The sequence below is a fragment of the Carassius carassius genome, chromosome 30 (assembly GCF_963082965.1).
Source record: "Carassius carassius chromosome 30, fCarCar2.1, whole genome shotgun sequence".
NCBI classification, from domain to species: Eukaryota; Metazoa; Chordata; class Actinopteri; order Cypriniformes; family Cyprinidae; genus Carassius; species Carassius carassius.
In genome coordinates, this window is record NC_081784.1 from 4836389 (window position 1) to 4852557 (window position 16169).

The 16169-nt window shown below is 38.6% G+C and overlaps 1 protein-coding gene across 1 annotated transcript; it reads left to right on the plus strand.

Annotated features, from left to right (window-relative positions):
* Positions 1-6204: 6204 nt before the first annotated feature.
* On the plus strand, positions 6205-15611 carry LOC132110285 (protein FAM83H-like). The gene is made up of 8 exons (XM_059516857.1): positions 6205-6325; positions 7431-7882; positions 8460-8624; positions 9006-9130; positions 9349-11407; positions 12152-14388; positions 15124-15238; positions 15603-15611. The coding sequence occupies exons 2-8, from the start codon at positions 7439-7441 to the stop codon at positions 15609-15611; spliced, it is 5154 nt and encodes a 1717-aa protein (XP_059372840.1). The 5' UTR covers positions 6205-6325; positions 7431-7438.
* The last annotated feature ends 558 nt before the right edge of the window (positions 15612-16169 follow it).

A 16169-nucleotide genomic window follows, 5' to 3' on the forward strand; every position in this document is an offset into this window, starting at 1 on the left:
ACCCAATCAGATTAATAAAAACAATTTATTTTTTTAATTTTAATAATAACGAATTAATAAATAATTTAGAGTATAATTAAATTAAATGCATTTATGGTGAGATTACTACATTTTATTTAATTAAACGCATTTATGGTGAGATTATTATATTTTCATGTCAATCTGTGTTCATTTTGACCACGAACCATGCACTGTCAGCCTGTAACTTTAATTCAGCGCGTGCAACACATCAGAAATAGACTCGGTGCGGAAACGATCTCTGCACTGCACCGCACATGGAACGGATAATTTAATTTATAAGATTAAAAAACCCGAGGCCCCTCCGTATATTCACCAGGCCCACCTATTAATGACGTTCTGTATCCGCCACTGATAGGTCAGGCAAGTTTTAATCACTACACGAACACAAAAGCCCATTTCACAAAGTCTTTACTGGTAAATGAATTACCGTTAAGAGATCATGTGTGAATACTAAACAATGACTACACTGAAAAAAAAACTTAAAACAATTTATTTCTATACATATAGTCATTAATCTTTTTAAATGAACAGGTTTTGTTTTATATGACTTCACTTTATCTTTTGATGACATGTTGAATACTGACATGAAACCTGTTGGCTGTTGCAGCAAGCTGATGGTTGTATTGACTTCTGCTGAATAACTGAATGTGTCTGGTATAAATGTAGAACTGTTGCTTTAATTTATAGTAGCATAAATTATGCATATGTGGTTTGGAAATTGCTGGTTTGGTTAGGAAAGGGGTAAACAACTAGTGAAATACTGCTGTGTCAGCTATTTTAGACAGTTCATGCTTGTGGAGAAGTATACTGTTCCCTCCTCACCACTTTTGCAAACTGTTATTATAAGAGGTCTGCTGATGTGCACATTGTGATTCACTTACAAAATAATGTCCCCAAAAATATTTATATCCTTTAATCAGATTTAATCATGAATCCATGCTATAATATGCTGTGTGTTATAGTTTCTTTGTTCATTGTTGCAAGACTGAATGAAACTTCTGTTTTTTAAGTTAATATTTTTCGGGAAAGAAATAGCTTTCAGTCTGTCCTAATGTTTTATGGCGTTAAAGGGAAAGGTTTTGAACAACTATAGCATCACAAAATACCCAGCAGGGGGCAGAAGACAAGAGTGATTGTGTAATGCTTTCTGGTTAAAGAGAAGAAGCTCTTGGATATGGAAATGATCCAGTTCAATTAAATTCTCTTAAAATCCTTAATGAAAGAGTCATAAACCACAGTGCAAGCATGCAACCTGTCTTGTTCATTCTTGTATCTTTAGTCTCTAAGTTGCATTAATAAAAGAAGGTATTTACTGTGTTAAAACAGTTTATACATTTAGTTTAGCTTCATTTAATGGTCTTAAGATGTTTTTATGAAGTAACAAAAGCAAAATTTGACAAATCATGCGTAAATGAAAAAACTGTCATCTTTTACTCATGTAACCCCATTACCTACTTTCTTCTGTGTACATACAAATATATTTTATTTCTTATAATGACTTTTCATTATCCTCATGTCAGTTACAGAGATCATTTCAGGAAAATGGATAATAATGAGCTATTGTACAGTACAGGAGTCACATTATAAGTTTTGCAGCTCATCCACACTTCATTTTGTTCTGAAATCCTGTGGTTGATCTCCAAGCATTCTTCCTGCGGCTAAACAAATATGTCTTTTCTCGTTCGCTCACATGTAGGTATGGGAGGAATTTTGTTTCTTTGTTCCTTCATATTTTAAATGCAAACTTAAGTAATACCTGAAACCAGTTCTCTTCCTCTCCGAGCTGAGCTGTAAATCTTTCTCTTTAACACTGTCCCACGTTTGCTGCACTGAATTCACACTGAAGCCTAATGAGTGAACAGGTCTGACCAATACTGAAAAGAAACTATTTGTGCAACATTCCCTGTCAGGTCTCTCTCACATAGTTTCGCTAAAGCTTAATCTGTTAACTAGATTTTCTATTTGTCGCTATTCTGCATTGGATTCAATCTAAAGGCTACATTTTTAAACTTGGAACAATTTAGAAAAGGGGGATTTGTGGGATTCTGAAACTGGTCCCTCAAACAAGTTGCAGAAAATCCGGAATCCGAAAGTCTACAAATCAATAACTACCTCATTTGTCAGTCACAGCCAGCTCATAATTAGCTAACACTTGTTTAGACTAATCAAACATGCATATCTATATAACCAGTGCTTCAAGCAACCTGGATTTGTTTACACACAGTACGAAGGCTGATGAAGGCCTATAACCCGAGGAGGAAATGCCATATCACATTATTTTATGAGGTGTGCACGGGCTCATCTGTCAGTCTGTGTTTCTTTCAGTTTTCATCCTTTTGTAGGTCTGACCTGATATTTTTAGCATGGTGGAAACTTCTAGTGAGGTGTGTACGATATGTGTAGTATGAATAGGTAAAGTGGGACACTTTCTGGTAATTTGTCACTAGCATTGTATAAAAAGATGACAAATGGCTTATAGGCATTCACACAGTTCTAGTTTAAGTAGATTGCTAGCACACTATAGACTACATGGGAAAATACCTGCACTCACCTGTGTGTACATTTACACAACTGAAAAATTAGAGTTAAAAGAAGAAAATTATATACAATTATTTTTACACAAATTAGTTTTTTTTTTTTTTTCAAGAAGTTAATTTTCCTCTTTTTTTAAATTTTTCCTGCTGAAATGCTTGGGTTGTAAGTGTTTCTTTGTTACGTTGTCTGATACAAATATTTTAAATGAATCTTTTTAACATTTAATCTGTTAATTCAATGTCATCTGGTTATCATGTCATCAGACCCCAAGGTTAAAAACCTTTGGAGAAGTGTAAATTGAGAAAAGCAGCGGGTGGAGCACTGAACCCTGAAGCACCTCAGAGTTGTTACGTGATATGACTAAGAAACCCTTCCAGGACTTGTCCATGAGGAAAAATGCAAGTGCAGGTTAGATTGTTGAACAGGGAAAGTTTCTTGTGTCTTTATGTTTTAAACTTCGATATAATATTTCCACTTTATCTAAACCAATTAAAGTAGTTAAGAAATCCTACTCTGTAAATTAGTGTAAAGAAAATAATACTGTTGTTACTTCCTTCACCACTGTTAATTTTATTTTAAGCATTTTAATTCAAAATAGGGCATAAAAACACACAAGGAGAGCTCTTATTCAAAAGTGCAGACAACTTGGAAATACTGAATCAAAACATAAAATGCCTAGCACAGACAGATGTGAGTTCGTCACACTGACAATTGTGGTAAATATACACTGGCCTATTTCGGGCAGTCATTGTGAGACCAGTAAGTACTTTGGAAAGTAGTTACAATCCTCCCCCTCTAAAAATTTATGATAATTCTAGTTTAGTTGTTTGGTAAAAACTTGTGAGATTAGTTAGATATCTAATTGTATCTATCATGACACCCTGCTTGTTAATTTCACATCCATTAACATGTCTACAAATCAAATTATATGTCAGATTTGAAAATTTATTTTTGTCCCATAAATTCTGTATAGTAATTTGTACAGTCTTTCTACTTTTACACATGCTGTTTAATTAATATTAGTGCTGCTAATACAGTCCCGCCTCTCTTTTCAATATGCATTCAAATAATATTCAACTGGATTCTGACAAAATGATGGAGTGCTCTTATTTGCATGGATCTGGCTGCTGGCCAAAACATAATTTTCATATTATTTGTGTACAAAGCTTTACAGCATCTTTTGTAGATGCTCTTAGAGATGGAGAATAACTGGCACAAAGCAGAATGTTAGCTGTTCAACAACACCCCCGATACAATAACTACAGAAAATCTTTTTCTCAGATATTTTCATATATGTGAATGCATACTGCATATATGTTGTGCATTTAAGTGCAGTTCAAAATAATGGCCACTGGTGAAACAAACAATTGTATAATGAATTATTTGCAAAATATTTTGCTTCCTGTAAAAAAAAACAAAAAAAACAATGCTATCCTGGACCATGCCAAACAGGCAAACCTTGGTATTTATAATGTAGTCATATTTTTGTCTTTCAGATAAGAATGCCCTATACCCATGATCACCACCTATACCTCTGACTTGCAAAAGCAAGTATAGCTTTAACTGTGACTCAATAAATGGTTATTGATTTTTTGATAATAACAGGGGCTACGCCTTAGATATGTCCTTTTCATATGTCAGCACAAAAAAGAAATCTGTGCATGTCAAGACATTTCATAGGGCATTAAATATCTGTGATGAGCACAACAAGTATAAACACATGCAGATTAGCTATGAAGTGATATCTGTGAAAACATGTGACTTCTGTACTTGGAATGTTTTTAGATATGAGTTCACGTACATTTTCACCCTTAACACTGCTTGCAATATGTGCTTTAGGGCGGTGTCTGTTGAAACAATGCAGGATTGTTCAGGCATGCACTTGAGAAGTGACATCATATCCTGTAGCCCTCCCATAGCCGAGTTATACTTGGAAGGGAAACAAATTCATAAAAGCATTATAGAACACAAACTTTACAAACATTGGATCAATAGCACTTACTGTCTAATAAATGTGAGCTTGAGTTTGTGTACAGACTATAAATCAGATGTGAAACTGTTTTTGTTTGAGTAGCTGTCAAAAATTTATATAAGCACATCAGTGCAAAAAAATAAATTAATTAAATGTAATTTATATGGAACATTTTTAGCTTTCATCAAAATAGACTGCCACACAGTCACAGTTGTACAATGCACACTTAAAACTGAGGTGAATTTGACAGTGTGATTTGAGAAATGTTCAAGCATTTTGTGGCAAAGCATTGGGTGTAAAGTTAGAAGTGAAGTGTTTCTCCTTCAAGAACTAATCGCACTTTGGTTAGTAATCACCTCCAGATAAAAAACATTTAATCTCTGTTGCCCATGGTGACGCTGGCATATACATAAAGCCACACCCTTATTCTGAAACTCTGCAAACAAGATTGTAACAATAGCATTGTGTATATGTTTTTTTAGAACATTATGCTTTCGGCAAAAACATAATGCTTATTCAGCACATGTCCAGTAAGATATTTGAGCCTACTGGATTTTAAATGCAACTTCCAAAAACATTTGTAATTGCGTTTGATATTGATATTGATATATGTTTTAAAATTTTAGTTATCATTTGCTTTAAACTGAAAATTTTGTCATCATACCTGCCTACAAGTCACTGTGAATTTAAATAACTTCTTCCTGCATAACATGAAGGGAAATTTTACACTGCTTTACAAGGAACATGCATACTGATCATCAATTACTGAAAGTACGAACATACATGTTGTTAGTATTTTCTTATATAAATATATAACATGCATAGTGATAAATTATGTATATCACTGTAATTAGTTGCTACCCATCACATGTTTCAGTTTTGTTCACAAAGACCGTTGTTTTTTTTTGTTTGTTTGTTTTCTGGCCCTGCTGTCTTTACAGAAGTTATCTGTTTCGGGCCAAACAAGTTCAGTCTAATTTGAACCCATTATTTTATCTGCACTTCAATTGTGCATACAAAGTTCTTTTTTTTTTTTTTAATATACAAAGTAAAATCAATCACTGGTTAGCCAGATAATATATCTGACATAAAGAATGTTCATAACAGTTGTATGGCCTTGTCTAAATAAGTTCTTGTTAATCAGTATTATTTGTACATTGGAATTCCTACAATTCAGACCTACTATACTGAAAGTAAATTGTTTGCTATTAAATTAATTCAGTACTGATGATTTTAATAATATCATATGTATTCGTATGAGCTGTGTTATTGCTGAGTGGAAGCTTTCCTGTGACCTCTGACTGACTGTGTTCAGCCAACACATAGGCTATTCTCCAATTTGTGTGCATTTGAGCTCCAGATCAAGTCTTTGTTATCAGGATCGCGTGTTGTTCAGTTAAATATTGACTGGGATTGAGAATGATTAACTTTGCATAAACTCGTATGGAAATCAATAATTTTATGGAATCAATCCTTGTCAAGACATCTGTCTGTCCTTAACAACTTCACCAAGAAACTCACGAAAGTGTATCTGTTTTTAAAAAGATGGACAAATGCTTATTTTGAGCATGAATGTAACATTCTTTTGTCATGAGCGCAAACACAAACAGGTTTTGCCTGTGTATGTGCATGTCTGCCTCGGTGTGTGTGTGTGTGTGTGTGTGTGTGTTGGCTGATGTGTGTGTCCTCTTCTTCAGCTGGAGTTGAAAGTTAAAGCGTCAGTCGTTCGTCATGACGGTCTGACATCGATGAAGGGATTTTACACAGGGAATTAAGGGGAAACGGCACTTTAGACTGGTAAGTTGAGTTTAAATCTATGTGATAAAACTTTAAATCGTAATTATATTTCATAATTGTACTTTTTTGTTGCTTATAGCAGCGAAGCTTTGAGAGATTCACGATTCGCGAATATAAAATAAATGTAACGGAGTAACCTTATGTAACCTCACGAGAAAGAAAACATGTTTGTGATAAAGTTAACAGTGCATGATTTGTGTTTAAATGAATACAAGTGAGATCAAATCTGACAAGTTTAGCCCCTAAATGGTGGGCTGTTGTTGTTGCGACACACCCCGGTGTTATTGAACCAGATGTGAGATCTTTTCAGATTAATTTTTAATGACCTGCTGATAAAGTACAGGAATCGTGCTTTTCGACTTTTTGAAATTATTACAAGTGATATTTTGCTGACATTATAATAGATCAGATTTAATAGAAAGCCCAGAGATCTTTTCACTTGACGTGTTAACTAAGATTACTTTAATGTGGCTTTTAGACTTGAAATGGACGCCGTGTTCGTTTATTTTTTTCCTTCTGTTTCAGTATCCATATTGTATTTAACCCTTTAAGACCTTCATTAGGTTGCAATGACAAAGTTATGACTGTTTATTTATTGCATGATGACCACAAGTAACCATAACTGTCCAGTTTGTGACCATTTTAATAGTTATTTGTAAATATATAATACAAAAGGGATTAACTGAAATCATAGTGTGATTTTATGACTTGTGTAATCTAGGATATGAGTGTAACATTAGATTTCTGGATTTTTGTAACATTTATATTCTTAGTGATTTGGATGTCACTGGATGACTATAAAAAAATAACATTTAACTAGGCTACTCAATTGAAAAAATTGTAAGAAACCTGAAAGCCCTCCTACATGTTTCCATTTATGTCAGTAGTATTTTTCTATTATTTAAATAAGATTTTAAATGTATCCATCATAAATCTTGGTTAATTTGTTTAGGCTTTATGAAAATGTGTGCACCTACAATAAACTAGGCACATGTTTGATTCTCATATGTTTAATGTACTTGGGGAACAAACAGATGTTCCCCTCATGTGGAATTAAGGAGTATTCTAATTAATACTATTTTATTTTTATTTTGCATTGGTGCAGGTGTAAATATGGCACATCGTTCCCAGTGCTCCTCTGCCGGGGACAATCCCCTGGACCCCAACTACCTGCCCCCTCATTACCGTGAGGAATACCGAATGGCAATTGATGCCCTGGTTGAAGTTGACCTGGAGGGTTACTATGGGTTTCTTCAGAAAGCAGATGTGGTTGATTTCTTATCCTGTTCAGAGATTGAGTATATCAAATGCATGGTTCAGGCTCCACATCATATTGCCCAACCAGAGAGGCGATGCATGGCTGAAGATGTAGATGGCTCTTCTGATACTTACTGGCCAGTACATTCAGACCATGATGCTCCCAGCCTGGACCTAGGCTGGCCGCAGCAATTCAGATTTATTGGACCCACTGAGGTCACTACATTGGTGAACCCGCCTGACCCCGAGATGCCCAGTATCAAGGAGCAAGTCCGCAGAATGATCAAGAATGCAAAACAAGTGAGTTTTACATTCTGTTCAAGAGCAGTAATAAGAAAGATATTATTAGTACATGGCAGAAGTCAGTAAATATAGATTGTCTTCCCTTTTTGCTCAGTGATTTTAATCACTTTGGTACTGTTTTCACAAGTAAGCAGTCAGAGCTTAGTAATGCAGACTGGTCACACAAGTTTCACAGCTGGTCTTTCATGCTAAACTTGACATATTGACAGCTATTAAGCACTCATTAGGTTTGTAGAATCTAATGAGAACTTTGTTTAATTGGCAAACACAACCGAATTAAATTATTTCAATTTAGACATTATAACTGCCGGTTTCTAGTTTCAAATTGCTCAGAGGTGCTAGATGAAAAATGCTGAATTCCTAACTGACACAAGATCTGTCGTGTAATATCATAATAGTTGGTGTGATCAATGATGGCATGAAATGGCATGCAATTACATGCACTGTTGACTATAGTAATGCTATTCACACAATGCCTTTGTTCTGTAAAAATATCATGCATATTCTGCAGACCCCCCCTCCCCCATAATGTTTTTTTTTCTTTGAGTAATGTATTTTTTATTTCTTGTTCTAGGTTATCGCTGTGGTAATGGATATGTTTACAGATGTTGATATCTTTGCTGATATCCTTGGTGCAGCGAAACGTGGTGTAGCTGTTTATGTTCTTCTTGATGAAATGAATGCTCACCATTTTGTTGCAATGGTCAACAACTGTAGGGTGAATCTGGATGAAATAAAAGTGGGTACTTTTCATAGATGTTTATCACAAATTGAGTAGTCCTTAGGAGTGTTTTGTAGTCATTTTCTAATGATTTATAGATTTACAACTCAAAATCAGCATATGAAGGAATGGCCTTAGCATTGATTTTTTTAAATGTATTTATTTATTTATTTTTCCAATCATAAAACTGAAATATCATGAATATGATAGAAATATAATTTCCTATGATAGAAATAGTAGGAAAGTACTGTTACATACTTATTTTTATAATTTTGTATGAACATTATATGTGAGCATTAAGACTTTACAATTTTTTACCATAAGGTGGTACACTTTAAAACTTAAAATGTGGTTATTTTAAATCTGGTGTAAATGCATTAATATTCTTTTTACTTGCAGTTCATGCGGGTAAGAACTGTATCTGGTAGTACCTATCACTGCCGAACAGGAAAGACCTTTAAGGGTCAGATGATGGATCGCTTTATACTGGTAGACTGCAGAGCTGTTTTAAGTGGCAACTATAGGTAGGTGCATTTTAACTTTTAATGTTTAATGTTTTCTGTCTGTTTTGTTTTTTCTTTTCTTTTTTGTAAACCATAAAAATATTTTGAATTTATATTGATTATATGTGAAATATATGTGGGGATTTTTTTTTTTTTTTTTTTTTGATGTACTGTGTTCTGAGGTTGGTATGGTCATTTAATATCTGTTGGTTAATACATTTTCTCATTTTGTGTTGCAGCTTTATGTGGTCTTTTGAGAAGATACATCGCTGTCTTGCTCATCTCTTTTTGGGACAGCTTGTAACCACCTTTGATGAAGAGTTTCGGATTCTCTTTGCCCATTCAGAGCCACTGGTTGTTGAAAATGTTTTGGCAAATATGCAGCACTCTAGTGGAGAACCTGAAAGCTACTACAACACAGAAAAGACCCACATGTTAAACAGAGAATATCCAACCATGGGCATGGAATTGGCTGGCCATACTACAGAAGATAGTTTGGGTTACAAAATGTTACCTTTTAGGAGTGAATCCATCCACAGTGCAGCAGAAGCAAATCCCTCTATTCAGAGGAACATGAACCTGCATGCTGCCCAGCAATATAGAGGGGACCATCAATTTATAGAGCACGGAAGGCAAATGAGAGGACCAAATGAAACGGTTGGCTCCAAAGGACATAGCTCTGAAAATATTCCTGATTATGAATATATTCCCCCTGAAAACCATCTAACAATAAGAGGAAGGCAGTACATGGAGGGAGCAATTCCCCATGGTGGTCACTTTGCACAGGAACCACGTATTCACAAGGGAGCTGGATTACAATCTGGTTATGACATGTATGGAAGGTGTAGAGGCCAAGGCCAACACATTGATCAGTTTTCAGGGCCTGCCTACCCTCATGAGGTAGATAAGGATGAACCACCTGGAGCTTATGACCATATTCAAAGATACCTGCAGTCTCAACCTGCTATGGAGGAAGGACATGATCCAATAAATTTAATACCACCTGTGCAGTCCAATCTCAAGAGACATAGCATGGGACATTCTTATACATGTCAGACCTCCCCAACACAACCAAACCCACCAGAACAGAAACATTTATTCAATGTAAACCGCAAAGCACAGGATGTGAGTCAAAAGCAAGGCCTGCGGGACTGGAGAATCAGCTCATACCTTAGTGCATATGATGATGCAGGAGAGCTGGATTTAGCTGAACTTGAAGGATCCACTGCATGTGATGACATTCCATGTTTTACGCAAGAAGCTCCTTGTGGCCCCATACGTCCTGAAATTAGACTAGGAAATAGAGAGTTTAACAGGATACCTTCACCTAAGGAAAATACCATGTTTGCCAAAATTCAGAATAATTCTATTGTGCCTGACAGTTCAGTTAATCATCCATATAACTTATCACAAAGAAATATCAAAACAACACCAGCATCAACTTCAGAGTCTTCTTGCACCACTGAGGGTGACAAAGTGGAGGAGACACAGAATAGAGAACATAAAGAGACTAGCCGGATAAGTGAAGAGTTCCTCAGGAGGAAACCCAACCAACAAGTCCAGAGGAGTTCCAGACTGAGACACTCGCTGATATTCAGTTCAAATTTGGATTTGCATGCATCAGAAGAGATGAAAGATACTGGTGAAGAAAAAGATGGAGATGAAGCTTCAAAACTTTCAGCTCGTGTGTCACAAATCTTGGATAAAAGGAGAACTGGTTCTCCATTTCAACCATTTCAGTGGAGCAGTTTGGCAAAGCCAGCCACATTTGATAACTCTGCCTCAGAGTCTGCACAGCCTGAGGATAAACTGAACAAAATGGGTGAAACTTCTGATGTAGATAAGGTTACAGTTCCTGGAACAAACAGCCAAAGAGATGAATCTAATTTATTGCAAAAGTCATCTTCTTTCATAGATATGAATGACCCTGACTGTAGGCTGAGGTATTTCAAAGAGTTAGCAGCCAAACGCAAACTTGCAGCAGCAAAGGCTTCTCAGAGCAATCCTATGAAAGCCACCCAAAAGTTTACTCTACCAGAGAAACCTTCAACTATTGATGCAGATAAAGAAACAGGACATGTTTTCAAGATCCCAGAAACTCCACTCAAGTCAAAAAATACCTCTGTCACAGAGATTAAAGAAACCTATAAAGACACCAAATGTGAGGAATCGAGTAAAGACATCCTACATAGAGCTACTGATGCTGAAAAAATTAGATTTAAGAAACAACTTGCAGAAATGTCTGGCTCATCTTTAAAAAATTTCAAGGGAGACATTGAACAAGCACTAAAAGAAGAGGCAAGAACAGTATCTACAGCTAAAAACCAGACACCCCCCATTTTAAACATTGTTTCACAAAAGCCTTTCTGTGCCTCACAAAATCAAGTCATTTCTGTTGCATTAGATACTACCTCAACAGAATCTGGCCTCAACCAATATCATATTCCTAATGAAACAGATCCCTCCCATGCCATTGCGACTGAGAGTGGTCTGCCTATGATGTTACAACAGACAAAGTGTGTATCATCACTACACACCACTACAAATGAGGGAAGTCTGTCTGCAAATGATTTACAAACTCTTGCACAGAATTTATCCAATGTTTCTTGCACATGCTCTGATTCTGTACCTCTTGATTCTAATTCAACAGCAAACCATGCAATTGTAGATACTTGTGTACCTTCAAAAAATGATCACAAATATACAGTTCCATCCCCAGCATTTTTACATACAACTGGAATTAGTTCCAATAAACACCCCACTGCAATAAAGGCAGACTCTTCTCAACACCTTAATGAAACTGGGGCAGATATTTCTAAACACTCCACAGCAGTAGGGGCTGAACCATCTACAGCAGAAAATGTGTATTCCCAACACCACTCTGTAACAGAGAAAAACTCTTCTCATCAGCATACTTTAATGGAAGTCGACTCTTCCAAACCACCCACTACCACAGAAAGTGAACCTTCACAAAAATCTACCTCACCAGAGGCAGACTCTTCTCAACACACTCCTGCATCTAAAACAGACTGTTTTCAACAGTCTGCTGCGGTGGGGAAAAACGTTTCCCTGCACCCCTCTGCTACAGAAAGTGGAACTTCAAAAGACTTCCCTATTACAACAGAAACGGACTCTTTCGAACGGCCAACTGCAGCAAAAGGTGAATCATCACATCACTTCACCACAATTAAAGGAGACTCTTCTCAACATCAAATGGAGACAGACCTTCCTCAAAAGTCTACTGCACTGGAGACAGATTCTTCCCAGCAACCCACTGCAACAGCAACTGACTCTTCCCAGCAGCCCACTGCAACAGAGACAGACTCTTCCCAGGAGCCAACTGCAACAGAGACAGACTCTTCCCAGAAGCCCACTGCAACAGAGACAGACTCTTCCCAGCAGCCCACTGCAACAGAGACAGGCTCTTCCCAGCAGCCCACTGCAACAGAGACTGACTCTTCCCAGAAGCCCACTGCAACAGAGACAGACCCTTCCCAGCAGCCCACTGCAACAGAGAATGATTCTTCCCAGCAACCCACTGCAACAGAGACAGACTCTTCCCAGAAGCCCACTGCAACAGAAACAGGCTCTTCCCAGCAGCCCACTGCAAAAGAAACAGGCTCTTCCCAGCAGCCCACTGCAACAGAGACTGACTCTTCCCAGAAGCCCACTGCAACAGAGACAGACCCTTCCCAGCAGCCCACTGCAACAGAGAATGATTCTTCCCAGCAACCCACTGCAACAGAGACTGACTCTTCCCAGCAGCCCACTGCAACAGAGACTGACTCTTCCCAGCAGCCCACTGCAGCAGAGACAGGCTCTTCCCAGCAGCCCACTGCAACAGAGACAGACTCTTCCCAGCAGCCCACTGCAACAGAGACAGACTCTTCCCAGCAGCCCACTGCAACAGAGACAGACTCTTCCCAGCAGCCCACTGCAACAGAGACAGGCTCTTCCCAGCAGCCCACTGCAACAGAGAGAGACTCTTCCCAACAGCCCACTGCAACAGAGAGAGACTCTTCCCAGCAGCCCACTGCAATAGAGACAGGCTCTTCCCAGCAGCCCACTGCAACAGAGAGAGACTCTTCCCAACAGCCCACTGCAACAGAAACAGGCTCTTCCCAGCAGCCCACTGCAAAAGAAACAGGCTCTTCCCAGCAGCCCACTGCAACAGAGACTGACTCTTCCCAGAAGCCCACTGCAACAGAGACAGACCCTTCCCAACAGCCCACTGCAACAGAGAGAGACTCTTCCCAGCAGCCCACTGCAATAGAGACAGGCTCTTCCCAGCAGCCCACTGCAACAGAGACTGACTCTTCCCAGCAGCCCACTGCAGCAGAGACAGGCTCTTCCCAGCAGCCCACTGCAACAGAGACAGACTCTTCCCAGCAGCCCACTGCAACAGAGACAGACTCTTCCCAGCAGCCCACTGCAACAGAGACAGACTCTTCCCAGCAGCCCACTGCAACAGAGACAGGCTCTTCCCAGCAGCCCACTGCAACAGAGAGAGACTCTTCCCAACAGCCCACTGCAACAGAGAGAGACTCTTCCCAGCAGCCCACTGCAATAGAGACAGGCTCTTCCCAGCAGCCCACTGCAACAGAGAGAGACTCTTCCCAACAGCCCACTGCAACAGAGACAGGCTCTTCCCAGAAGCCCACTGCAACAGCAACTGATTCTTCCCAGCAGCCCACTGCTACACAGACAGACTCTTCCCAGCAGCCCACTGCAACAAAGACAGACTCTTCCCAACAGCCCACTGCAACAGAGACAGACTCTTCCCAGCAGCCCATTGCAACAGAGACCAACTCTTCTGAACAGCCCACTGCAACAGAGAATGACAATTCCTGGGAGCCCATTGCAGCAGACACAGACTCTTCCCAACAGCCCACTGCAAAAGAAACAGACCCTTCCCAGCAGCCCACTGCAACAGACAAAGACTCTTCCCAGCAGCCCACTGCAACAGTCACAGACTCCTCAGACACAGACTTTTCCCACCAGCCCATTGCAACAGAGACAGATTCTTCCCCTGAGCCCACTGCAGCAGTCATAAACACTTACCAGAAATCCACTTCAACAGTCACAGACTCTTTCCAGAAGAACACTGTAACAGCCACAAACTCTTTCCAGCAGTCTGTTCCAACAGAGACTGACTCGTCCCAGCACCTCAGTATAACAGAAAGTGAGCTACCCCAAAATCCCACCAAAATGGAGACAGACACCTCCAAACATCCTATTGAAACAAAAAATGAATCCCTTCAAGGCATCACTGCAAACAAGTCTGACTGTATGAATGAGAAAAAAGATGAGAACTTATCTGAAGGCCTTAGAAAACTAATACCCATTCCAGAGGCTAACAATACTCAAAAAGAAAATAGCATATCTCAAAATGCAGTCACCACAGTCTCATGTTTCCCAGCTAAACATTCCCAATCTGAAACTGTTACACCTTGTGGTAGCCAAGTGGAACTAAACAAAACACAAGCATGGGCCAAACCATATATAACTCCTACAGTTAAAGACGCAGACAATGGTGCTTTAACTAGTCTTGATTCAGTGGAGGTGTGCTTAACTCAGTCTCAAGGTTCTCCAGAGTCTTGCCTGTCCTCGAATGAGATCAACTCAACTCAGGGAATAACACAATTACAATCTAGCTTTTCATCAAACTCTATGCAATCTAGCTGTCAAAATGACTCAAAGCCTGAGAAAACAGATAAGTGCCAGAAATCTGACACCATTACACAGCAAACTCAGAGTCATGACCCTTCAGCTGTAGATGCAGGGCCCAAGATAGCTCACATAGAGGTTTCTACTGCAACAGACTCTAATGAGGTTGATAAAATGAAACAAACAACACCACAGGTAGAAAACACTGTCACTAACTTAGCAGAGGTGTCAGAAAAATCACATTTAACTGTAAACAGTAATTTAGAAAATCAATCTTCATTTGCAGAGAATGCAAAATCGAAAATGTCTGCCCATCAGACATCTACTGCAAATGTTATCTCTTGCAGCAACCTTAGAGATGACACTAAAGTTCTTTTAGAGCAAATTTCAGCAAAGAACCAAAGCAGATCTTCCCAGTCCAAGCAGACTCTTGATGCACCCAACGAAGCCAAAAAGGGTGAGGTTCGCCCTGCAGATAATTTGTTTTCAAATTATTCAGGAAGGCCCTGGTCCTCCAAGGCTACACCAGAAGAGCGGGAGATGTTACTACAAAAGATGGAGCAAATGCGTAAACAGAGGAAGGTCTACAGCCGTTTTGAGGCATGTTGTAGAATTTTTATTCATATGAATTCATCATTTTTAGTAATGTTGTATGTGTGTGTGTTTGTATGAATGCACATTTTATTTTATTTTCTCTGAAAATATTGATAGTTTGTTGCATAGATTCATTGTCCAAAAGCTCAATCTCCAAAAGACTGAAGTTATGTTTAAAAGTAAATTTACATTTGCTATATTACTCAAGCATTTGTGTTTGGTGTTTTCACAGGCCTCATGAATCAAAGAAACCATTGGAAGAGGGGCTCCCTTAATGAACAATAAGAGGATAGCGATTTTTTCTACATCATAACTGTGAACCCGCACAAACTTGGATTGAGGTGTCTTATAACTTCTGATTATGCCAAAGAGTGCTGCCTACTGTATATTGAGAGAATGGAAATCCCTGCAGGGCTTAACAAGCTATGCAGATGAACTGCGTGACAAAACAGGAACTCAACCTTTACGGCCTTTGATAGGGCAGGTATTTCTCTGTGTGTATATATAGTGTAGCTGTGAAACAAATTTCTGAATCTTTTGTAGTTATTGGTAGTTCTATATTCAGAAATTGTTATCTGATATAAGTATTGTAAATATTGAGTTGTTTACGTAAGAAAAACAAGGAGTTCATTGAAAATATAACTGCCAGAGATGGAGCATGTGAGCAATGTGGAGTAGGGGAGGAGTTGCGTGCTATTGGCAGGAGCAAGTAGCAGGTCTTCTGAAAGTCTCCAAAATCATTCTGATACTGCTTCAACATGTTCACAGACTATTGTTTGTGTTTCAATACAGCATAAAA